Source organism: Dysidea avara, chromosome 12 (assembly GCF_963678975.1).
Source record: "Dysidea avara chromosome 12, odDysAvar1.4, whole genome shotgun sequence".
In the NCBI taxonomy this organism is placed as follows: Eukaryota; Metazoa; Porifera; class Demospongiae; order Dictyoceratida; family Dysideidae; genus Dysidea; species Dysidea avara.
This window is the reverse complement of record NC_089283.1, coordinates 16,557,836-16,583,200: the sequence shown is the minus strand read 5'-3', so window position 1 is coordinate 16,583,200 and position 25,365 is coordinate 16,557,836. Positions and strand designations below refer to the sequence as shown.

General features: G+C 37.9%; 3 protein-coding genes across 5 annotated transcripts in view; all 3 read right to left on the bottom strand.

Annotated features, from left to right (window-relative positions):
* Nucleotides 1-1,139: 1,139 nt before the first annotated feature.
* Nucleotides 1,140-25,365, bottom strand: LOC136241842 (intraflagellar transport protein 80 homolog). Of its 3 annotated transcripts, XM_066033194.1 has the most exons (18): nt 25,266-25,365; nt 25,080-25,173; nt 21,403-21,513; nt 6,967-7,235; nt 6,433-6,570; nt 6,151-6,275; nt 5,831-6,004; nt 5,265-5,339; nt 5,167-5,218; nt 5,001-5,115; nt 4,484-4,696; nt 2,960-3,107; nt 2,826-2,912; nt 2,677-2,761; nt 2,536-2,625; nt 2,282-2,454; nt 1,753-1,876; nt 1,140-1,313 (listed from the first exon to the last, which is right to left on the bottom strand). In XM_066033194.1, the coding sequence occupies exons 4-18, from the start codon at nt 7,192-7,194 to the stop codon at nt 1,242-1,244; spliced, it is 1,899 nt and encodes a 632-aa protein (XP_065889266.1). In that variant the 5' UTR covers nt 7,195-7,235; nt 21,403-21,513; nt 25,080-25,173; nt 25,266-25,365; the 3' UTR covers nt 1,140-1,241. The 3 variants fall into 3 exon arrangements, with proteins under 3 accessions (XP_065889266.1, XP_065889267.1, XP_065889268.1); XM_066033195.1 differs by lacking the exons at nt 21,403-21,513; nt 25,080-25,173; nt 25,266-25,365 and adding an exon at nt 11,299-11,440; XM_066033196.1 differs by lacking the exons at nt 6,433-6,570; nt 6,967-7,235; nt 21,403-21,513; nt 25,080-25,173; nt 25,266-25,365 and adding an exon at nt 21,000-21,019.
* LOC136239879 (intraflagellar transport protein 80 homolog) lies at nt 13,315-16,003 on the bottom strand. The gene is made up of 9 exons (XM_066030625.1): nt 15,953-16,003; nt 15,787-15,901; nt 15,663-15,728; nt 14,435-14,647; nt 13,880-14,027; nt 13,745-13,805; nt 13,598-13,681; nt 13,457-13,546; nt 13,315-13,323 (listed from the first exon to the last, which is right to left on the bottom strand). The coding sequence occupies exons 1-9, from the start codon at nt 16,001-16,003 to the stop codon at nt 13,315-13,317; spliced, it is 837 nt and encodes a 278-aa protein (XP_065886697.1).
* LOC136241853 (uncharacterized) overlaps nt 16,433-25,365 on the bottom strand; it is a 29,555-nt gene continuing 20,622 nt past the window's right edge. Inside the window, exons 2-4 of the mRNA XM_066033230.1 lie at nt 21,029-21,148; nt 18,468-18,641; nt 16,433-16,546 (exon numbers count right to left, since the gene is read on the bottom strand). Coding sequence (XP_065889302.1) covers nt 16,465-16,546; nt 18,468-18,641; nt 21,029-21,117 — 345 coding nt within the window. The 5' untranslated portion in view covers nt 21,118-21,148 and the 3' untranslated portion in view covers nt 16,433-16,464. The remainder of the gene's footprint in view (nt 16,547-18,467; nt 18,642-21,028; nt 21,149-25,365) is intronic.

Here is a 25,365-nt window from a genome sequence, read left to right as displayed (position 1 = left end):
GATTAAAATAATGTCTGCTATAATTATACCTATGGTTTATTCTATTCTTAAATGGGTAGGAATTAACTTAATCCTGTGTTTCAGACACTAAATACTCTGTATCGAATTCAAATGCACTCATCAGGGTGATTTTCCAAAATACGGTCATATTGTACGTGTAATAATTGACTAATTGTATCTTGCAATACTTTTAAATCATCAATTCTCTTTATCTCAGTACAACTTTTTACCCAGAAATGTGGGAATATATAGCTACACAAGACTGTAGTCTCTTGAGCATGTCTGACACTGCAGACCTTGGAAGACTCAGATATTCCAAAAGTAGTACTGATTAATTTTTTTTGCAATAGGGGATATCAATACAGGTTACGGTAAGTCATTTATTGTACGCATGGAATTTTTCATCGGTATTAATATTGTTGTAATTAATGTGTTAGTTGCAATTGTAAATGGAATATTTCTAATTGTAGCTGAAACTATTATATCACACATGAAAGGTACGAGAATCTCATCAACTGTTGACTTTATAGCTAGCTTGTTTTCTACAGCATATAATCTTTAACTATAAACACAGCCTATATATCACCATAAATTTTTGAAGTGAGTGTTTTTGCATACCTAGAACCCCCTCCTCCCCCCTAAAAAAAGAAGCCATTTTATGTACTATATGTCATAAAGGCCTCAAACACTAAAAGTCCAGTATTTACCTATCAGTGTACTCTACACAGAGTATTCTCCAATCACTAATCAGATCAAATCTAATTTAAAAAAACAACAACAACATTTGATTGCATGACTGGTAAGATATTCAGCAATTACTGACTGACTACTCTAATAGGGCATCTCAAACGGTATATAATTATTTCCAAAAGTGATCCGGGTAAATCTGGAGTAGCTGGACCACTAATTCCTATGGCCCAAATAGTTGCCACTAAATACTGGGTAGACAAGCCTACCTAGTTCTGTTATCCTTATTATATACAGTAGACCATCAATTATCCAAATACAGAATGACCACTCTATTAGAGTATTTTGAGTACACTGTATGTCCTATTAGAGTATTCCAACACAGCTTTGTAATGTATGAGCTTCAGTTATCTGAACAGTTCACTTATCTGCACACTTTTACCATTGCCTGATAACATTGAGGTTTGGATCCATTGTATAGTATTAGTAGACCACTAGACACTATACATAAGTGATGTATGTTGATGATTATGAAAAGTTTCAAAGTTAAAAGTTCAAGTTTTCTCTGACTCTTTTTCTGCTTCCATTGCAATCTTTGCATTTATCTTCTCCCAGTCCAAACTGATCTGTAGGACAACAATACACTCAGTAACAACATCAATTGGTTCAGTACTAGTTGTGTGTGATGTGTGTGTGTCATATTGAACTTTCAACTTTATTTCAGAATCAAATAACAAACAACAAAATAATTTTGTCAAAATAATGATATCTAGTACCATAAGTTAAAACTTATAGAATCTACAAGCACATTAAAAGTATACATGTGTGTTCGATTCATTTGGTTGAGCTAGTATTTGAATACTACAAAGCAATCAAGCTTTTAACAATAATTATAGTATATTTTAGAAATTATATATGTAATGAGTGTAATTCTGTATATTCCGTGAAAGGTGAAGCTAGCACATTGGAAAATTACTATTGTCAAATTAGAAATTAAATCACATAAATTTGAATTTGAATCATTCACTCGTTGTATCAAAATTTGATAACTTAATATCAACAAACCTTTTCACTATACTGCTGGAATTTTGTTAAGTTTTCTTTCCACCCTATTTCTTCAAGGTATCTGTGTCGAAATGCCAACACTGTATCCACATGTGTTTTGTGTTTTATTGCAAGTTCCAATGCCCTGCATAGAATGATACATTCACTGTAATACAATACACATACTGTACTACTGTAAGTGACTGAGTTATTGTGGTGTAAGTGACTGAGTTATTGTGGTGTAAGTGACTGAGTTATTGTGGTGTAAGTAGGGTTGTGGAACACATTGTCTTTAGTCTGTGATCAGGTAGGCTGAGAGACAGGAATATTGGGGCAAGCAGGCCATGAAACAAGTAGAGAAACAGTATTAACTGCTTGGTGGACAAAATCCAAACTAAAGGTTTTTCAAGTGCTTTTGATTAAGCACACACAATTTTTATACCAATTGTGCTGCTCCAAAGTTGTTAAGTACAGGTCATTTTAGCCACACTATAGTATTAATGATACCAACAGACAGACAGACAGACAGACACAGACACACACTACACACCTTTCCCAGTTAAACAAAGTCATATTCAGTTCTATGGCTCGGAATATCATACCAGCCTGAATATATATGGCTTCTGCTTGGAGAGGTTGTCTACAAAATAATGCCAATTCAGCATTTCTTCTTTCTTGACCAGACAGCTCCTTGATCTTCCTTAAGTGATATACTTTATCCACCTAAAGGAAATTAGAAAGATTTCCATATAGAACCATACAGGTGTGTGAGCAATGAAGTTACACACAGACATACACACAAACCTCATTGATTGCTGCATAAGCTATTTCAGCAGTGGCTAAGTCGCGAGAAGCACATGCCATCCCAGCAAGACATGCCCATAGTGCCTCATCCTAATTAATATAACAACAATACATAAAATTGTATAAAGATAATCGTCATACCTTCACAAATCTACAAAGCCGAATAGCTTCATTCCACTTGGATGAATTAGCGTATTCATGAAGTAGCCCAGGAAATGGTGAAATACTGTGAAATATATAACATTCACTATTAAATATATAGCACATACACACATGATACTATACATTACCTGGTTGTGATCAAGGCACCATCTGTGCGACGAAGGGTACACTGGTTCCCAAGGAACTGAACTATTTGTGGATTCTTAATAAATTCACTAAACAAAAGTACTCAAAAACTATGAGCCACATTTCATTCTCTTACTTTCCTCCTCTTCTGCTTATGGTCCCAGTCAGAAGATCTTTGTCAGTGTACACCACAGTGGGGTGGTACCAGACTGTGAACCTACCATCCTGCATGCCTGCCAGTATGTTACTCTGATCATTCCAAGCCACACTAGCGACCATTGATCCTAGTACAATTGAAAATATTTTCACCATACATATTAAACTAAGAGACAGATACTCATTTCGGAGACAGCTAACAAAATTCATTTGCAAAATTCTATGGTATAATTCCTTGCTGCTTCCCATCCATGAATTTTCATAAACTAATGCGTGTGTGTGTGCGTGTGTGTGTGTATGCGTGTGAAATGGAAGTGATCGATTTTGCATGGTTCATCGCTCTACTCACATTGGTCTACCAGTTGTATTAATAAAGATTGTAAACCGGTGACCAATTCAGGAGTATATCCGGGGGGGGGATCTTTGGGGTCTCAAGACCCCCCTTTTAGGTTGAACCTCAAACAGGAAATCTAAGACAGAAAGTGCACAGAGGAAAGCAACCAATCGCAAAAGATTGATATACCCTAATAGAGCAGTCTCTAATTGTTTGATATAGCATCACGTGATGATAGCTTACGTGATATGGATTGTTTAAAGTTCAGCAAATGGCGGAAGACACACGCTTAGTGTGCGTAGAAGAGCTGGCAGCTGTAAGGGAGCAATGGCATTTGTAATCACTGATATTGCTGTAAAGGTACGTCTGATTTGTATATAAAGAGTGTTTTACTGCCGGTACTTTTCTTTTGTGGTAATACACCTGACTCCGCCTTTGGTCAATATGGGCACGTGATATCACTCGGCTGTTCTTGAGACATCACCCAGAAGACACAGAATGCCGGTCCCCACGCTCGACAGTATGAATTACAAAGTGACACAGGAGTTAGCTACTTCAGTAGTTCTTCAACTTGTTCAGGAAGACCAACTTCACTCGCACATGCACAAGGTTCACTTTTGGTGCCACTTCTACGAGGATGCCGGACAGAAAGCAAGCGGAAGTGTGATCGAAAATCTGGTGTGATGAACAAGTGATCCATCATTCGTCATGACTATACTGTGTCAGGAAGTTGTGTATGTAGTAAGCTATAAGTCTACAATAGCATAGTATAGCAATAAGCTGCACAAACAGCAGTGTAGGTTTCCAGCTAGTTATAGCTAGATACACGCATTGTGCTTATTAAAGTTTGTCTAGGGGCACATTTTATGTACGAATGCTACGTACAGCCATAGGCCGGATGTACTGAGTTGAATAATGTGAACTTTATGGGGCGTTACTCTCCACCCAGCTCAGAGACCCCCCTCTTGGGATCCACCCCTGCAATTATACTCCCCACTTAATAAGTAAGACTTTCAAGTACCTAGACCATCACCCACGAGCAAGGGGTAGATTAGCAAGCACAATTTTGGAAGTAAAGTGCAGAGGTGATCACAACTGTACAGAAATGGCAACTAGTTGTTGTGATGTTTGTCTGGTGTGCAAGTGTGTACAATAATTTTATCAACCAACCAATACTAGTCATCTTGCTGGTACTACCAAAGCTCCTCACAGGTGTGATGTAGAGGTCATGGTTCTTATCCAGTAGGATCAGTTGTCGGGTAGCTGGGGGTCCATGATGATCAAGTGCTATTGTCAACAACTCAGTGTGGTGTTTTAGTGACTTCCCTGATGAGGAGGATGTACCCAGTGGCTTACCAGTGAGGGAATCAAACATGTGAACAACTACAAAATAGAACAAACACAGTGAAAATGAATTAATTATTTTCAATTAGCAACAAAATTATGTGAAGGACTTATGCTATTATGAAAGGATGTAATGGATAGCCTCATTTATTGTAACAAATTTCACTACAAAATCAGAGCTTCATGACCAGCAATTTTATTGCACAGAACTGCTTTAATTTTAGACCAAGTTATTGCAATGGAGGTAAATTGAACGGTATACAATCAGGTCTTTTATTAGTGAATAGATCCCTCAAATTAATACTTTTAAATATACTAGTACAGACGATATAACATAACTAACTTTTCTCATCCTTTTGATCCAGAATACACACTGTGTCATTACACACAGTCACTGTGTGAGGGTTGAGTGAGTCTGGTAGTAAACCAAGTTGTTTGATGGAGCAAATGTGACGACCCTGTCAACACAAAACAATTCAACCTCACAACTTGTTATTCATCCACCACACCTCATAAGAGATCAACTGTAGGCCACTCACACTATCCACCAACAAGAAATGTCTACAAGTGTGTAGTAACATGTTAGCACTTGTAATGGAACACTAACCGTTCTGTTTGTTGAATAAGTATCACCAAACCTCCTTTAAGGTCCATAGTCACTGGTGTATTCCAGCTACGAGAACTACACAACACAATCATTGTCATAACAGTTTAGTCCAGTACTGCCTCAATGTTTCCCAGGTATATGTATATTACAGGGCTAAAACTATACCTTGGTTGATTTGCCAATTCATGGTGAACATTTTAAGCCACATCCCAACACTGTAGACTAATACAAACAGAAGTTATGGCTGCCAATGTACACACCTGTAGTTTATTTTCAGTATATAACCACTGTACAAACAATTTCCTTGCTCTTCCTATTGTCTAGCACTATATAGAATGAAACTTTAATGATCCTTTCCTTGGACACTAGAGATAATGCTGAGGAAAAAAAATCAGAAGTTGTGCAAACTAGGTGGGTTTTAGCTGAGACGGTCACATGTAGGTCATGAGATATTACATTTAAATTCACCCCATACCTTATCTAAATATGTGAGGGAGCAACAATTCAGGTAGCTGGTAATGCATGTGTTACCATGGAACTCATCTATTACAACATAATACTCTTACTTGTAGATGTAACACTGCGTTGGTGTGGTGACTAAGAGGTGACCCCAACCAAGAGAGGCTCGGACAACACGTTCAGGAAACTCCAAGTGTTCAGCCGACTCATTTGAGATGTCCACCATATCTATAGTATGGTCAGCATTCACTGTAGCACACCAGTTCTTCCACTCCAACTGCCTAGTAGAATGAGGGAAGAATTACACTGCTTACTACATTCGTACAAACACGCGTACAAACACGCACACATGCTCACACACACACACACACATACATGCACAGAGCTATACTCATAATGCAAACACAAAGATGGATAGCTAACTTACCTGTCAACCACATGGGCAAAGATCACTCTACCATCAGCACACCCAGCAGCCAATTGTGTACTATCCATAGTCCAAGATAAAGAGAACAGTGTACCTGAATCTGGTTTATCCAGACTATAGGACCACTAGGAATACAATATGGCCAAATAAACATTGTTCAGATTTTAGTGCCCATAATTACAGAATTCAATAACTACATAATAAGGATCACAGAGATGCTTAATTATCAAGGTACAACATACATACAATCCAGTTGTTTGCTCTATACTCAATATTACTCACCCCAGTACGGTCACATAACCTGATGGTGTTGAAAGCTCCCACAGCAAACATCTCACCACTAGGAGCCCATGATAGGGATGCAATTGGTGAGTCGTGGAGACCAGATGTGTACAAATTACGACCATAACTGTCCCACACCTAATAGATCGAGATAACAGACAGTAGTAATGTATAATTTACTGCTTTATATAATATCCATGTATGTACACAGTAACATGAGCACACACTATACACACAAATAAAAGAATAACTGGTCTACTAGACAGTGTGGACAACGAACACTCTGCAGGAGGCTGTACCATGTCTCACAGGTGAAGGTATGGGCATCCACAGTCCCAGATGAAACTCACCCACTATGTGAGTCATGAACAATTGGTATTTGCTAATATCAGGTACCCAACAGGTAGACCATTAACACCAGGTCCCCATTAACAGCTGGTTAGCGATGTGAGTAAGGAAACATGAAAGCACACACTTTGTGCTCATGGATCACACACACATGCACGCACGCACGTACGCACAAAATCTTCACACCTTGTACTTCCTATCTTCACCACCAGATATAATCAGGTTGCCCAACAAACTCCAGTCAACAGCCAGTATTAGTCCATCGTGAGCCTTCCACTGTAGTGGCTTGCTAGATGGTTGTAGTGACTGAATTATCAGTTGTTTACCACTAGTATAGAGTAACTGTGAACTGTCTGGTGACCATGAGACTGAGTAAACTGGACTGGAGCTCTGGACTAGTGTGGATCGTAACATCAGTGAACGTGACCACACTTTAACTTGACCATCTTCTCCAACTGTACAAATATGAAAGAACAGTGTATTTACATACATGGGTGCATTGCAAGGCTTAACAGAATACGTCACAACAAAGATTAGTCATTTTCTGACCAAAATATTGTAGCTTTTAAACGTATCTGCCATAATGATATCGCTTGAGTACAAAAATGTACCCTCAAAACTATGAGCTTCATTATTTCACCAAATTAACATTTATTAATTAACTGACTATAATGCTTCATTCCCTAAGTATAATTTAAAAAAATACAGCCAATGTTATAGACCACTGTATCAAAAGATGTCACTATAAGGTCAATATTTTGCTTTATACTGTAGCAAATACTATATATAGCAAATGTATTATGTACTTTCACCTATTGAACTAAAACATTCTACAATGAGTTGTTATATGCAGAACACTGTATGGACAAATAAATGATTTAAAGTTCCTTTTATCTTTCTTTGTGCCTACTTTCTTGTACGAGTGTTTGAATCACAGGTAACAATATGTGTTTTGTACTATATATTGTCATCATGTAATCTACCAATAATTTATGCTTAAGAGTATAAGGGCAGGTGAGACAGCAATATTAATGAAACAATATTGTATTGTCCAAATTATAGTGAAATAATATTACCACAATATCATTATTACCACATACAAGAGAGTGTAAATAAACATCATGGGATTAAATGTCCACTAGTATAACTACAGGTGTAGATGACCTCACTTGTTTCATTGTTTTTTATTTCTATGACCCCTACTCAAATGTAATATTTCTAAAATATCCTTATACTTGTTTGTTAAATATAGCTTTTTGACAACATAATTGATGACTGGTCAACTGCATCAAAGGAAAGAGCTAAGCAGAGGAGGTTGGACATGTTTACGTGAACTGTATATTTTCATTGGAAAATCTTCATTTTTATTAAAACTATAGTTCCTTTGAAAGTTAATGTATTTCTGAATCTAACGGCGTGGTGAACCCCAGCGAACCCCGCTGATTTGGCTGGTAACAAAGCCAGAGTTTAAAGTGCCAATAAAATAAATTATGCAAAATCTGTTTTATTGGGGGAGGGTAGTAAAGCAATCTCAGTGTAACGCAGTGAAGGGTCATTGTTTCATTATAGAAAATATGCGTGATAAGTCAGGTGAAGTCGTTCGTATGCATCAAATCACAATTTATTAATTTCACACTGAATCTCAAGTACTTTGAGAAAACAAAGTACATAGCCTTGAAGCCTACGTGAAGGACGATCTGAATATCTAATTAACCCCAGTGAATCCCATAGTTTTTCAGTTTAGTATTGCGACTATTGAGGGTCACGTGAAATACCACGCAATTAAAAGCAATATATTTAAGTAGCGCTTATAGCATGTCCAACCTCTTCTGAAAGCTAAGTGTATTATAAAAAGTAATTAAGCACCCTCCCTATGAATAATTTACGGAAATTGCAACTAAACATGCACCCTGATTAGCAAATATACTGCGAAGTGAAGTTGCCATTCCACTTCGTTTTCAGGTACGTAGCTATGTTCTATCCATTATACAGCATTACCAATAAAGAACAGTACAAGCGCCTCTGAAATCAATCCATTTACTCGGATATTACAGATGATCTTTGCAACAGCCAGTTGCATTGAAGCCATCCAGCATTACTGCTAATCAACACCTATGTGTTGGTGGAGAAAGGGGACACAAAGAGAACAAAGGTAAGTATGCACTGTAGCTGCTACGCTTGGTGAAAAGGCACCAAACAGTGAAGAAATAGGACAGTAGGACAGAAATAGAACAGTAAAGCTTTTCACACTACACTACTTCAATCAAACTGTGTTGTCTTAAAAACTAGTTTGGTACAGATAATCACTATTAGTACAGTACATAAGCCCTTAAAATTGACATAATCGTTCACTTTTTGATAAAAGCACCAATTTTTTTACAGAGTATATGAAGCGTGCACTAAGTGTTTTAAGAAGGGGAGGCACGTAAAAAGTCCTCAGGAACACCCCTTTTTGCACCCTGACAAGAAAACTATTTGTTGCTATTAAAAATCAATCATGCTTCTATTAAGTTAACTGCTGGGCCTAGAATCATAGTAGTACAAAGCATACAGCTGGAGCATAATAGCCTATTAGTAATCTATAAAAAAACAAATAGTTTCTCACCAAGGCAGTAAACTAAATCACTAAAATTTCCATTTGCAGGGATTCTGTTAAAGTTTTGGACCTTCAATGCTGACGATTGTGTAGTACTATGTACAAGGATCATCCTGATGTGTATCGTTTCTTTAAGAAAGGGGTATAAGAAAAGTTATCTAATGCTAAAGTTTTAATAGGTCACAGGTGGATATCTCAACAGAAAACCATGAACTACAGCAGTTCAATTATCAAGCACAGAGCTTGAACAAAAGGTCCCTTGTCCTTATACTGGGCATCATATGAAAGGTAATTAAATTTCTAGTTTAATGAAGGCAGTTGCAAGTTGTTTCAACATCTTGTTCTCAAGTTACAGCGCTTTCAATTCAGTGTAATATAGCATAAGCAAGAAAAGCACACGGATGAGTATTAAGGTATTTCTTAGTGCTGTGATAATGCTCAAAATAAGCATAAAGGAGCTGGGTTCCAATGAAGTGAGATTATGAGCACTAAGAAGTACCTCATGACACATCCTTGTGCTTTTCTTGCTTATGCTATATTACACTGAATTGAAAGCGCTATAACTTGAGAACAAGATGTTGAAACAACTTGCAACTGCCTTCATTAAATTAGAAATTTAAGTACCTTTCATATGGTGCCCAGTATAAGGACAAGGGACCTTTTGTTCAAGCTCTGTGCTTGATAATTGAACTGTTGTAGTTCATGGTTTTCTGTTGAGATATCCACCTGTGACCTTTTGTTATACCCCTTTAATACACATCAAGATGATCCTTGTACATAGTACTACACAGTCGTCAGCATTGAAGGCCCACAACTTTAACAGAATCCCTGCAAATGGAAATTTTAGTAATTTTGTTTACTGCCTAGGTGAGAAAACTATTTGTTTTGTTATAGATTACTAATAGGCTATTATGTTCCAGCTGTATGCTTTGTACTACTATGATACTAGGCCCAGCAGTTGACTTGATAGAAACATGATTGGTTTTTAATAGTAACAAATAGTTTTCTTGTCAGGATGCAAAAAGGGGTGTTCCTGAGGACTTTTTACGTACCTCCCCTTCTTAAAACACTTAGTGCACGCTCCATATACTCTAAAAATATTGGTGTTTTTATCAAAAAGTGAATGAATATTTGGCTTAGGCGCTGGACTAATACTGTACTATACCAAGTCAAAACCCAAAAGTACACAAGCGACTGAATTATTGTGGTGTAAATAGGATTGTGTAATGTATTGTTTAGTCTCCAGTCTTTAGTCTGTGATCAGGTAGGCTAGGAGAAAGAAAGATTAGGGCAAGCAGGTAGACACACTACATCTTTTTTTTAAATTCGGTCTTTAAAATACAAAACGTACAACCACTCTAGTGGCTAATGATATTCATCAATCAATAACTTGTATACAGAAGGTCACATGGGCTTGCAATTTCGTTATCAGAATGTTGACCAAAATGGTACAATGTTCCTTCACCATGCTACAGTTTAAACACAGCTAGGGGTATAACTTGTGTAATACTTAACAAGAAGAAGATATCCTTGAGAAATCTGTAAATTCTAGATGCATGGAAAGTTATTTTATTGACCTACAAGTTGATATGGTCCACATTCAAACAGTTACCTTGTCTGAGCAGAGTCTTCCTTCAAGTGAACTAATGGCATTCTTGTTGATCAAGGACAGATTTTTAACTTAAATCAGGCAAAGAAGACCGAAACAGTAGTAACTGCTTAGTGGTGGACCAAACCTTTGATTTAACTAAGCACAGACATCTCAATTTTTATACCAATTGTGTTACTCCAAAGTTCACTGGTCATTTTCAAGTAGTTGTGGCCACTTTAACCATGTTGATCAGTGTGGGCAGAGCAATGGGGTAATACAGTACTACCACTATCAAATGATACGTACCAACAGACACACACACACTACACACCTTTCCCAGTTAAACAAAGTCATATTCAGTTCTATGGCTCGGAATATCATACCAGTCTGAATATATATGGCTTCTGCCTGGAGAGGTTGTCTACAAAATAATGCCAATTTAGCATTTCTTCTTTCTTGACCAGACAGCTCCTTGATCTTCCTTAAATGATACACTTTATCCACCTAAAGGAAATTAGAAAGATTTCCAGTGTTGGGAGTAACGTGTTACGTATTATTATTACTTTTGTGGTAATTGAGTAATACATGTATAACGAAATACGCTATAAAAACAGGTAATATAACTCAAGTTACTTTACTTACAAATGTAACGCGTTACCTAAGTAAGGGAGCATCTCCAAACTGATTTTGGTATGCTTAGCGTTAAGGGGGGGGGGGGGGGGGGGGGGTTCAGGCCATGACGTTATAAATTTTTATTAAAGCAGTTATAGTGTAAACAGCTAGGAATAGAGGAATTGACGTGATTAAGCAGCTATACTGCTTGTAGACTATGTTTTCAGGTAAAGAATATAACGTTTTGTGCTTCTAATTGCCAATGCATTGTTTTCATAGTGTGACGTTAAGGAGAGGGGGGAGGGGGGGTGGTCTGAAGTTAGCGTCATTATGACGTTAAGCGTACCAAAATCAGTTTGGAGATGCCCCCTAATATAGTTACTGTAACAAACCTACTATTATTACTACAAGTAACGAAGTTACTAATCTCGTTAGTAATCCACTGAGTAATGCCTAGCCACAACGAAGTAATGAAGCCTACTGAATGAAGCTTATTCACCAGCTTCTTACTTATAAACAAGATTTGCACATTGTCCAACAACGCAATCATGTCATGTGATAAGGTGGTAGTTTCACACGTGACAGTTTAAGGCTGTGGACACAAATTAATATAATATGTAATATTATTATAGTCACTTTATGGGTAATATGTAACTGTAACTAAATAGTTCAGTTGCAAGTATTATGTAATATGTAACTAGTGCAAGAAAAAATTAGGAATTTTCCATATGAGTAGGGACTGCAGCAATAAAAAGCACTGAAACAAGCCGCTGAGACAAAACACAACTGAATGATTGCATTTTAATCCCACCATAGCAGGCTACAGTAGGGATTAAAATGCATCATTCAGTTGTGTTTTGTCTCAGCGGCTTGTTTCAGTGCTTTTTATTGCTGCAGTCCCTACTCATATGGAAAATTCCTAATTTTTTCTTGCACTTGTTTGTGTACTTTTTTGCAAATTTTATTGAATAACCGTATTTAGTAATTCACCCCCCCCCCCCCCCCCCCCCTCTGCAATTCTCGAAATACACAGCTAAACATTCCTAAGGATGCGGATTTTTAACAAACCGCTTAAACAACAAATTACCCACAGAAGTATCTTTTCAACTGTTTTATAGTGTGTCTACAGTATTATTTTCCACTAATTCTCTAAACAAAGCCTAAGGGCTGCTCTTACTTTTAGTTTGCGTAAGTACGGGTCATGCCCACTTTCTAGACGACGAGATACGCGAGCCTATGAGGCCTACTACGGTATTTTTCAGTTGTAGTACGCCTGAAAAGTGCTCTGGGAAAGCTACCCATAGAGTCTGTAGAGAGGCGCCATATACAACCAGTTTTTAAACTCAGAAAAGAAACCACCTTCAAGCCAAAGCAAACGCTCTATTACACGTGTAGTGGCGATGTTGAACAGGCAGCAGCATATCCCGAAAGACTTTAATATTGTGAAGGCTTTTTCTCCACAAAATTCGAAGCGTTTCTGCCAAAGAAGCAAGGCTGTGGCTGTAGCCAGTTTTCCGCTATGCTTGACTGAACGCATCAGTGAGGCAGGCAGTGAGGCAGTAGAAAATTCGCTAAAATAATATTTTTAAATTTCGTAGCACCTCGTTAGAAACATTTCGGGTTGTTCTGAAGACATATTTGGGCTTGTTTATACCTGACCAATACTGTGAAATGGCCGTGAAGGATTTCTGAAGATGATTTGGGTAGATTTTCTTCGTGGACCACACCCACACCTTCATCGTCCCTAATATACAGTACTATTGTACTGTATGATATGTAACTAGTTACTTTCAAAAAGTAACTTGCCCAACACTGAAGATTTCCATATACAACCATGTGAGCAATGAAGTTACACACAGACACACACACACACAAACCTCATTGATTGCTGCATATGCTATTTTAGCAGTGGCCAAGTCACGAGAAGCACATGCCATCCCAGCAAGACATGCCCATAGTGCCTCATCCTAATTAATATAAGAACAATACATAAAATTGTATAAAGATAATCGTCATACCTTCACAAATCTACAAAGCCAAATAGCTTCATTCCATCTGAATGAATTAGCATATTCATGAAGCAGTCCAGGAATGGTGAAATACTGTGAAAATATAACATTCACTATTAAATATATAGCACATACACACATGATACTATACATTACCTGGTTGTGATCAAGGCACCATCTGTGCGACGAAGGGTACACTGGTTCCCAAGGAACTGAACTATTTGTGGATTCTTAACAAACTCACTAAAACAAAAGTACTCAAAAACTATGAGCCACATTTCATTCTCTTACTTTCCTCCTCTTCTGCTTATGATCTCAGTCAGAAGATCTTTGTCAGTGTACACCACAGTGGGGTGATACCAGACTGTGAACCTACCATCCTGCATGCCTGCCAGTATGTTACTCTGATCATTCCAAGCCACACTAGTGACCATTGATCCTAGTAGAGAATTGTATACAATTGAACATATTTTCACCATACATACATATGGGTAGAGTTAAACTATGAAAATTCATGGATGGGAAGCAGTCAGGAATTATACTGTAGAAGTTTTCAAAAGAATTTTATTAGCTGTTTCAAAAATGAATACATGTCTCTTAAACCAACATGTGTGTGCACACGTGTGAAATGGAAGTAATCAATTTACACATGACTCCACTCACATTGGTCTACCAGTTGTACTAATAGAGATTTGTAAACCAGTGACTAATTAACCATATGCCCCACTAAATAGCGAGTCAAGTACCCAGAAATGGCAACTAATTATAAGGTTGTTTAAAAGTTTGTCTGGTGTGTAAGTGAGTGTGTAAGTGAGTGTGTGAACAACAATAATGTTATCAACCAACCAATACTAGTCATCTTGTTGGTACTACCAAAGCTCCTCACAGGTGTGATGTAGAGGTCATGGTTCTTATCCAGTAGGACCAGCTGTCGGGTAGCTGGGGGACCACGATGATCAAATGCTATTGTCAACAACTCAGTGTGGTGTTTTAGTGACTTCCCTGATGAGGAGGATGTACCCAGTGGCTTACCAGTGAGGGCATCAAACATGTGAACAACTACACAATAGAACAAACATAGTGACAGGAAAATAAATTAATTTGACAAACAGTTTCAATTAGTAACAAAATTAGTTGAAGGACTTATGAAAGGACGTAATGGATAGCCTCACTTACATTAACCGATTTCACTACAACATGTGGGCTTCATGACCAGTAATTTTATTGCACAGAACTGTTTTAACTTGAGACCCAAGTTGCAATGGAGGTAAATAGTTAGATTAGCTGTGGTACACAATCAAGTCTTTCGCACTGTTAGCGAATAGATCCGTTCACACTGTTAACAAATGATGTTACTATTGCAAGGCATTCAACAATGTCCTTGGCAAATGACCTCAGGGACATAGGCTTCTTTTTGAACTTTGGGAAAACCCCTTGGCTAGTCCCACAAAGTACTACTGAATAATGTACACATGCCGCCATTTAAGTAGCTACGTATTAAAGGTAAAAAAAAAAATTTAATGAATAAAATTAAACTAACAAAACACTTTTTTTCTGATAATACACAGTATGCCACCAGTTAAGAAAAAACAAAGTCAGCACAACAGTTATATTACTAAAGGAAAAGTATAACATGCCATGAGGTAAGAAAAAACTTTATTTTTACTCACTCCAACATTTGCACACAGCTCTACGCAATCTGTTTCTTATTTTCCACCCTAAGAACGTTGTCACCTGATGAAGCTATAGAAGCAGAAATGCATTGTGACTGCTATAAAGGTCTTAGTTAGTTACCTGACTATTGACAATACCATCGTCAGAGTCCACCGGAATTCTAACTGTCTTTACAGATCTAGAGTTCCTCTTTTGTCTTCAATTTACTCTCTGTACCAATATAATATAATATAAACAAGTTTATTTGCATATAAACTAACTTTTGATATTTTATTTCCACAAGTAGAAACTACGAGGACTTGTATGCCTCCAGTCTCCTGGATGAGTTCACCGATGTGATCACAGAGACACCATCTAAACTGAAATCTCGACAGTCATTCTCAAAGGATACTGAATATACCTTGGGTCTGTAACCATTTAATCAGGTAGAATCGATGCCACTGAACCATATTATTCAAATGGATCCCTACCACATTGTAAATTAATACTTTTAAATACACTAGTGTAAATGTAACACAACTAACTTTTCTCATCCTTCTGATCCAGAATACACACTGTGTCATTACACACAGTCACTGTGTGAGGGTTGAGTGAGTCTGGTAGTAAACCAAGTTGTTTGATGGAGTAAATGTGACGACCCTGTCAACACAAAACAATTCAACCTCATAACTTGTTATCCATCCACCACACCTCATAAGAGATCAACTGTAGGTAGAAATGTCTACAAGTGTGTAGTAACATGTTAGCATTTGTAATGGAACACTAACCATTCTGCTTGTTGAATAAGTATCACCAAACCTCCTTTAAGGTCCATAGTCACTGGTGTATTCCAGCTACGAGAACTACACAACACAAGTATTGTCATAACAGTTTAGTCTAGTACTGCCTCAATGTTTCCCAGGATATCTGATCAAAACACTTAACATCCCGGACACCAAGTACACTGTAAAAACTTGAGATGACCTCTGAATGGCCAGTGGATCTTCCAGCATGAATGTCATAAGTAATGATAACATGCATATACATGACCATCTTAGCAAAAAGCCTCCTAGTTCAAGTTTGCACAAGCATGTGCTTTAAGAGAGAGAGAGAGAGAGAAATTAAAATATATATCATGAAATGTGACTGGGTCTGGGTAAAACAAGTCTTATTGACCAAATTTCATAATCACTAAACTTGAGTGGTCTTCTCTTGCTGGCAGCTTATCCCAAGCACAGTGATAATCCACATGAGCAGTCTGGAGCTCTGGCCAGTTTGGGGTTGGCTATATGTGGCTGTATAGCTCTGTGGTATAGAATAAATACCTGTGTTATAAATGTCCTTACATTTCAGCCAGTTTTGAGACCTGAATGACCCATAACTTGGCCTAATTCATCCCTAAGCCTTCCTCTTTAATGTTTTTTTAAATCAGCCCAGGGGCGTAGCTACACCCAGGCCTGCATGGGCACATGCCCGGGCAATCATTGCTGGTGCCTGGATAGCAAACCTGGTAATAGCGGCACCCGCCAGGGCACGCCCGTTATTAATACACACTAAAATACACATTTGCTATCTTTTTGGAGTGTCTTGTAATACTTTCCATAATCGTATCATCAAAAAATCGCCTATACTTGAGTTTGCCAGATTCCTCCGTCTGTGTAATGCCCAGCATCACATGATAACATTTTAAGATTTGAGCACGGGTTGAGAGTCAACTGAACACGAGGTCAAACATGTGCTGCAATTTGGTGGAACCACTCAGTAGACAACAGTACTGAATATAAAGTAATTGTCGTGTTTTGTTAGACGTCTAATGGTATAAACGGACAAAAGCCAATTCCCAGTCGGTTGTGGTGCTTGTCTTACTGGAGGCAAATGCAGGACTAAGGCAGGAGGATCATTGTTTATTCAAACTTTCTCAATGTTGCTATGCTGCCTGGCTATGCTAAAGCACTGAAGTAGAGAAGACATGCAGAAGAGTGAAAAAAAGAGTCGATGTTGGGGCTGGAGTTGTCACTGATGAAGTATTATGCCTATAAAACGCTGCCGGTGTCAGGCAGAAGAGTGAAAAACTTGTAGTCTGATACTGGGGTTGGAGGCTAAGTTAGTCCATTATTGTTTAGATTTAGCTTCTATATTTTTCATGCAGTAGTATCTTAGTCTATTTAAGCTGCACAGACAGCAGTGTATAGTAGCTAGCTGGGTACATGTATGCACTTTAAACAGTTTTTCGAAAGCAAATGTGTAATAAGAGTCCACAGAGATGGGCTCGTGTTTCTTGCTAAATAGTTTGCATGGGGACAGTTGAATCTTGTGCCCAGGCAATCCAGAAAGCTAGCTGCGCCCCTGAAACAGCCTCTTTCCCTCTTCTGGCCCCTGCCACCTATCCCCTTTTGGAGCTCACCTGATATGGTCAAAATCTATATAAAATGGTAGGAAACTGACCTGTTGGCTACTTGTACAGTGGATGCTCTGGAAGGTAAGGAATTTGTATAAATCTGGTGAAAATTTGGTACAAGTAGCTATAGTCATTGGTGAGTTACAAGACATTGAATACTTACAACTGGCTGATAAGAGGGTTTTCCCAGACTGGGTCAAATTATGTGTGCTACATTTAAAGAACATTATACAGTACGTATGTTTTAAATGAGCCAAGAAGCAAGATTCAAATTGATCAAAACTATATACATCATCTTATTCACCTGCTCATGGAGAGTTATTTGTATACGATGTGGTAGACATATAAAAACTCACTGTCATTTCTTCACTAAAACTACGTATATGCACATGTGACTACGGGGTGCAAACTATACCTTGGTTGATTTGCCTATCCATGGTGACACTTTTAAGCCAAATCCCAACACTGTAGACTAATACAAACAGAAGTTATGACTGCCAATGTACACACCTGTAGTTTATTTTCAGTATATAACCACTGTACAAATCGATTTCCTTGCTCTTCCTATTGTCTAGTGCTATATAGGATGAAACTTTAATGATCCTTTCCTTGGATACTAGAGATAATGCTGAGGAAAAAAAAACAGAAGTTGTGCAAACTAGATGGGTTTTTGCTGAGATGGTCACATACGTATGGGTCACGAGATATTACATTTAAATTCAGGGTTTTTCCCATACCTTATCTACGCATGTGAGGGAGCAACAATTCAGGTAGCTGGTAATGCATTTGTTACCATGGAATTCATCTATTACAACATAATACTCTTACTTGTAGATGTAACACTGTGTTGGTGTGGTGACTAAGAGGTGACCCCAACCAAGAGAAGCTCGGACAACACGTTCAGGGAACTCTAAGTGTTCAGCCGACTCATTTGAGATGTCTACCATACCTACAGTATGGTCAGCATTTACTGTAGCACACCAGTTCTTCCACTCCAACTGCCTAGTAGGATGAGGGAAGAATTGCACTGCTAAATTGTACACACATACACACACACGCACGCACGCACGCACGCACGCACGCACGCACGCACGCACGCACACACACACACACACACACACACACACACACAGTTGTGTGACTGTTTACTAGATAGATACTTGAGCATGTTGGGATGGCCTGAGCTAACATTAATTGTGCCATTTGACAGTTGAACTTCTATGAACAAGATAAAAGAAGTATGAGCGTCATGTACATGTACGTACAGTGAATAGTAAAATTTGGTGATCATGATACTGTATGTACAAGTGGATGATGAATAAGAATACACATGTGTTACTTGGTAAGTAAAATGATGAGTTGGCACATGGCGAGCAATGTGGAAAGCTGGTACATGGCCTATTTGTATGGAAGAACAGTATCTAATAATGAACCCTTACAATAAAACATTACTGTAAGTGGCCTGGCACAAGCCTGTATAGCAGAGGTACTTATAATAAGATAACATGCCAGTCACAGGCTTGTGAAAAGACTACCTGCTAATATTTAGGGGTGAAGTAAGCCTGTGACAGTATTGTCAGACAGGCTTGCAGCAAGGCACATCACATACTGTCACAATAATATGGTGGTATTTGTCAGGCATGTAACAGGACTACGTTGTTAGATACATGATAAATCCATCCTGCAAAATAATTTCTTACAGGACTGGTACATACATGTACTCTGGTTGCTATAGTGACTATTGTTACCACTGGTTACTGTATTAGTGTCACTAATGGCCCACTTAGCATGTTTCCAATATCCCTGTACAGTATAGCAGTTAACACATACACCATGCTGACTCGCACACTACACCAGCTTCCTATTTAATAAGGGTTTCAATTATAACGTTACGGACAAGTGTTATGTTTCATTGTGGGATTGAGGTGTTACAGGCCTGTATCAGACCTGAACCCACTTGCCACAGCTCTTGAACACTTCACAGACTCGATCATTACCAGTTTACAATACACACATGTTACAGGCCTGCTAACATACAATTATATTACTTATTATATAAGATTCATGATATTGGATAGTCACACAGGACTGACATTTGTGTTCATGAGAGAAAAGGACTGTTACAGGCTTGTAACCTATTTTATTAAATGTGTAAGTGTTTACAACAGGCTTGTGGCACATTTATAGGTGATCCATACAGGCCTGTACTCATATTAGAATAACAGCTTTAGCAGGCCTGTCTTACTGCCTGTAGCAGGCAGTTTACAGGCCAACAAGCAGCACATACATGACTGTATTAGGCCTGCAACAATATAAAGCTTTTGTAGCACATACTTTTGCACGTGTCTCAATTTAGGCCAACATTTATTAATTCCTTGTTTCCTGTCCCCAAAAGAACATTCAACTAGTGCGGGCGGGCAATTATTATTATTATTAATAACTAAAACTTATTATTTTTGAAAATCATCAAAACATTGCAAAAACAGGCCAGCTGGCTGCCTCAGTGAAGAGAAATTAATCACCTGTAGGTCAAACAACCTGCAAAATGATTGGCTTTGCTTCTGAAATGCCAACAAAAAATTATATTTGTGTGCTGAGAAAAGCTATGTAACTTCATGGACAATCGCTGGAGGCAAACAAATCACAAATAATTTCCATATTTCTAATTATTTATAAATGCCAATTACAATAATAATTACCAATGCAAGTGACAAAACTGGACATGGGCGGGTGAAAGGAAATTAACAAATGTTGGCCATAGATAACCTTTTTATTAACACCAACCAACCATTCTTTATTTCCAGTGTAGGTGTCAATTTTGATCAACACACATATTTATAATACACACTGTTATTATCATACAGTATGATAGCACTGTATAGTAGGAACCACAAAGGAGTAGGCGTGGCCCACAAAATAACATCACACAAAAACCAGCCTCAATGTTCCTAGATGACAATGAAGCAGTATTGGTTAGGTAAAACTAAGCCCAAACAAGCTTTCAGATCGACCCAATAGGGGCCAATACACTTTCAACAGGTTGCTATGAAATTTTTTTAAATATTATTTAACGGAATTTTCTACTGACTGAGTAAGTAACTGACTGAACAGTATACCTGAATCTGTTTTATCCAGACTATAGGACCACTAGTAAAACAATATGGGTAACCAAACATTGTGTGAAAACTTCAAATGTATGTGTGATGTATTATAAGTTGACTGTCTCAGTCTTTCTGTTGTGTCAATCCACAGCTTGTGAATAACATTACACCACTATAATATTGTCCTTTGTTGTTTCAAGCTAACAGGTTATACAAGCTAACAGGTTATACAAGCTAACAGGATATATATCATACATACACTCCAGTGATTTGGAGTTTTAAACTCACCTCAGTATGGCCAAGTGTGGTATTGCAGGCTCCCACAGCAAACATCTCACCACTGGGAGCCCATCACAGGGATACAATTGGTGAGTCATGGACACCAGATGTGTACAAGTTGTGACATAACTAGAAGAGATAGCATATGGCATTAAAGTACACGCCACACTATTATAAAAACCTGTAGTTTGTGTCTATTGTGTAAATAAGTACCAGTCAAGTAGTTACTTATCAAAAGTGAAAACCAACACCTTCCATTTTTGGAAGACCAGTAGATAAGAATGTCACAAAGGATACATACACATGTGCTATATATACACACACATGCACGCACGCACGCACACACACGCACGCACACACACACACACACACACCACACACACCAGATACTAGAACAGTATAGTCTCCACATCATCTTGTTGCCAGTACAGCTCCAGTGTCAGCCTCAACTGACTTCTCAACTCTACCCAGTTTGGAGAGGAACATCAACTTTCCTGTAAAAGACAATGATTATGAGAAACTGGTACATTCTATGATACATATGTAGATGGCTATAAATTGACACCAAATTTGGCTGGATCAGAGATCTACAATGCATCAAAACAATACCTGGAGGCTATGTACGTACCTGGACACAACAAACTTCACACAATTTACTCATTGTATTTATTATACTGTACATTCAACAGCATTAGTACTGAGATTATCATTTACAGTTTGCAACATTCTCACAATTCCAGTTAGACTATAACCAGATGTTAACTTTTATTTATTAAATCATGATCTCTTCAGGTATGTACACAGATATGCTACATCTTCTCAAGTACGCTCCAGTAGTTTACAAAAAGCCAGTAGACCACGTGTATGTTCTGTAACGCACGCATATATTGTACCATATGCATACGGTACATACACTAAACCATAGGTGTATAGTATATACCATACGTGTACCGATGAAAATCAAACAGTAATTAATTGGAAGGCATAGCTCTGAGGACATGGATTCATGCATGTCTATACAATACACCTACTGATAGATGGGTGTGGCTAAACTTACACATAGTAGCACATAAGTGGGCGTGGCTCATGAAGAGACTAGACCTCAAGCAAGACTATGACGTGTAACGCATTTAATGTTTTGTAACGCATACACGTAGCACTAGCCACAAAGTCCTATACTGTAGTTAATATTGGCTATAGGATTGAACAAAAGTATAACTACTAATTACCGATTAGGAGCTGCTGCTTTGGTTTTATTACTGTTTTTAATGCAAGCCACAGTGTAATCGTGCACTAGTCCTTAATGCTAGACAAACCAGACCCTTTTCAGGCACCTAAAAAGGGTTGACGGAGCCAGACTAAGAAGTAGGCATGGGGCTGTAACAACAACACAGCGTTGTAAGCATTAATAAACTTCCAGATCATCAAACTAATTATTTGGTGTCGCTGGCACTCCAGATAGCTAGCTATCATCTCAGATCATGCCATGTTTTGTGGCTTTTTCCCCGTTTGGTGACCCTTTTTTGTCTAAGTTTTACTGTTAGCTCAATAGCGAGCTTGGCTTATTGAACTGACTTTCAGTTCATCATCCACTGCCAATTTTATTATACCTTTTCGGTATGGATTGTCATACCGTACACGTACAGTTCGTACCATACGCGTACGTATAGCTATACCATATGGGTCAGGTATACGAATTATGGTATGTACCATACACGTACTGTACGATATACGCGTGCAGTACAGAACATGTATAACAAATACCAATACAACTTTGGGAACATCTGAAAGTGTCCTGATTCCCAACATGATCAGTTTACTATTTGTGACCTATACTCTATAGTATGTACAAGTTGAGCTGGATCCTCAAAAACAGCTAAAAATTAAAAGTTTCCTTTTCTCAAGACAGTAAACATTTCAGCCAACCAGAAGCCATACGAATACAGTGTCTGTTACAGCCTTGTAATGTAGCCAAACTGTACATGTCTGTTGTTGACACTTTTGCTATATCACCATTAATCATCTTCCCATAGGAAATGTATGGTGAAAATTTTAATTGGCCGTAAATACTATGTCAGAAATTTGAACAAAAGATTTTGAATTATTTTAGCAGGTCTATTGGAAATGGCAGCACCTAAAATAGCCGTGATTTGAATTGGCATGTGGTTCCCGTAATTTGCACTGCATACTAAATTTATTGGCCATTGATGGGAGTTTTGCAGGTTTTGCAAGAGGGGTTAGAACTCATTAGCAAAGTGTGTCACTGTACTACTAGCTTTGTTCAACTGTTCAGGAATTAGATTAATGCTTGAAAGAAAAATAGTTTTGCTAGACAACAACCGTGCAGAGTTACAAGAGTATTACAGCACTGAATAAAGTTGTAACTAAGGAAATATGCATCCACAGGTGTGACTTAATAACTGTTCTGTTCAATTCTAATGATCAAGGGTGTTCTAAAAAGTCACATATCGTTGATACCAAGAAGTGTGTGCAGAGGCTACAGGAACAGAAACACACCTTGGCGTAGAAGTGATACCAAAACGACGCAAGGTAACAAGTCTTTTCTATGGGAAAGGCCTTCCACCAAAGCAACTTGTAAACCAAAGCAGCTTGTATCATTCAACCATACAGAACTTTCATATTATACAAAATCTACAGTAATAGTCTACAGTAAAAAGAAATGTTAGACTTTCCATGCTCTTCAAAGCAGTAGCAAGCAAAACCTGCCTCGTATCTAACCAGTGATGTTAAATGTACAAGTAGTATACTGGACATGTGACGCCATTACAAATCACTATTAAGAATCATATATCTATGTTACAACCAAGATTAAGCAAACAAACAAAATAAAACATTGTGGTGGCCCTGTGCCCTAAAGCAAAGTGGCCTCAATTCTTATCAACACTTTTAACAAACCAAATGCCAGTAATTTATCTAGAGGCAGAGGGACAAATCAAGCAGGGGGGCATCAGCCAGCATGTATAGCATGCTATTTCTAAAGGGGGTCTGGGGCATGCTCCCCCGGAATTATTTTGGAAAATAGTTATGCACACCATAGAATCTGAAAGCAATTTTGACTAAATCTAAAACTCTAAAGTTTCAGTAGTATAGGTTGAGCATGTATAACAATTTAAACATGAAGTTTGGGGGAATTCCTGCAAGAAAGTTTAAACAGGTATCATGAGATTGAATTTGGAAGCAATTTCAGCAAAACTAATTCACTAAAGTTTTGATAAGAAAGTAGATCATACACAACTATTTAAACATACTTCTCCAGGGTGCTACATACATCAATAAGTTCTAACAAGTGGGAAAACAATAAGAACATCAAAGACTGATGGTAACTTCATTTAAATTACAGTAGAAGTTGGCATGTATACTGAACCACCAGTGTATTGAAGCTTTGAGAAACTTGGCAAGCAAATACATTTCAGCAGGCTTTATAGTTGAGAGTCTGATTCACATATGTGGATGCAATAAAAGTTAAAGATTTTACTTTACATTATTGGTGAGTGTACTTGCATCACTACAGATACTGAATATATATTTACCTACAATAGGCACTGCATGTACACTGTTTTAGAATTCATCCATCTGTTAGTGTGTATATTATGAACAACTTTAGCAAGAGGTAAAACAGTTTTTCAGGAGGGACAAAGTCAATTCCAGTACCCCCCATCCCTAAAAGGGTACAATGTATACAGGATGTTACAACTCACAACCACTAACATGCACACACTCTAAGCTCTTTTTACCACCAGCTACTTGTTGTCTGCTTGTTGGTCTACTCCAGTGAGCAAAATTAGGGAGTTGAGTTATATAACTAGATAACAACAGCAGGCCTTCGTGTGGCCTTTATTTAAAGATATGGCTATTAATTAAGAGGTGGTAAGATTTCACTGTAACAAAAGGCAATACACACATATAATGATATACGATGACAACATTGTCCTGGTCTTACAGCTGTCTTACTCAAGGAAACAACACCCAGGCTGAGCATTGAACCTGCAACCCAGGCCGATGCCCTAACCCCTGACTGTTCATTATACCATGCACTCACTTTTGTTGTACGTATTCCTTTCTTTATCCAACATCAAACTTTGGAACAGCTATAGCTACTGGACTGAAGTAGTGACATCCCAGCATCCTCCAGCCTGGAAATATTCAAAAGTAAACTGAACATGTAACTTACGAAATTACTTTGTTGCTCTTCGTGCAATATATCTAGCTGCTATTTTAAAATTACCTATTGAAGGGATAAGAGATTCCACCACAGCTCTACTTCACAACGCAATATCAATGGAAATTGATGGGCTTTGTTTAGAGTGAGGATGTGTTTGTTTAGA

Excerpts from the sequence above, each read along its gene's own strand:
- LOC136239879 (XM_066030625.1), bottom strand. The coding sequence starts at position 16,003 with ATGTTACTACACACTTGTAGACATTTCTACCTACAGTTGATCTCTTAT. Across the intron at positions 14,028-14,434 it reads CAACAAGATGACTAGTATTG|GATCAATGGTCACTAGTGTG; the intron begins GTTGGTTGATAA and ends ATTCTCTACTAG. Across the intron at positions 13,682-13,744 it reads GGTGCCTTGATCACAACCAG|TATTTCACCATTCCTGGACT; the intron begins GTAATGTATAGT and ends ATATTTTCACAG.
- LOC136241842 (XM_066033194.1), bottom strand. The coding sequence starts at position 7,194 with ATGTTACGATCCACACTAGTCCAGAGCTCCAGTCCAGTTTACTCAGTC. Across the intron at positions 2,913-2,959 it reads ATAAGCAGAAGAGGAGGAAA|TGAATTTATTAAGAATCCAC; the intron begins GTAAGAGAATGA and ends ACTTTTGTTTAG. Across the intron at positions 2,762-2,825 it reads GGTGCCTTGATCACAACCAG|TATTTCACCATTTCCTGGGC; the intron begins GTAATGTATAGT and ends TATATTTCACAG.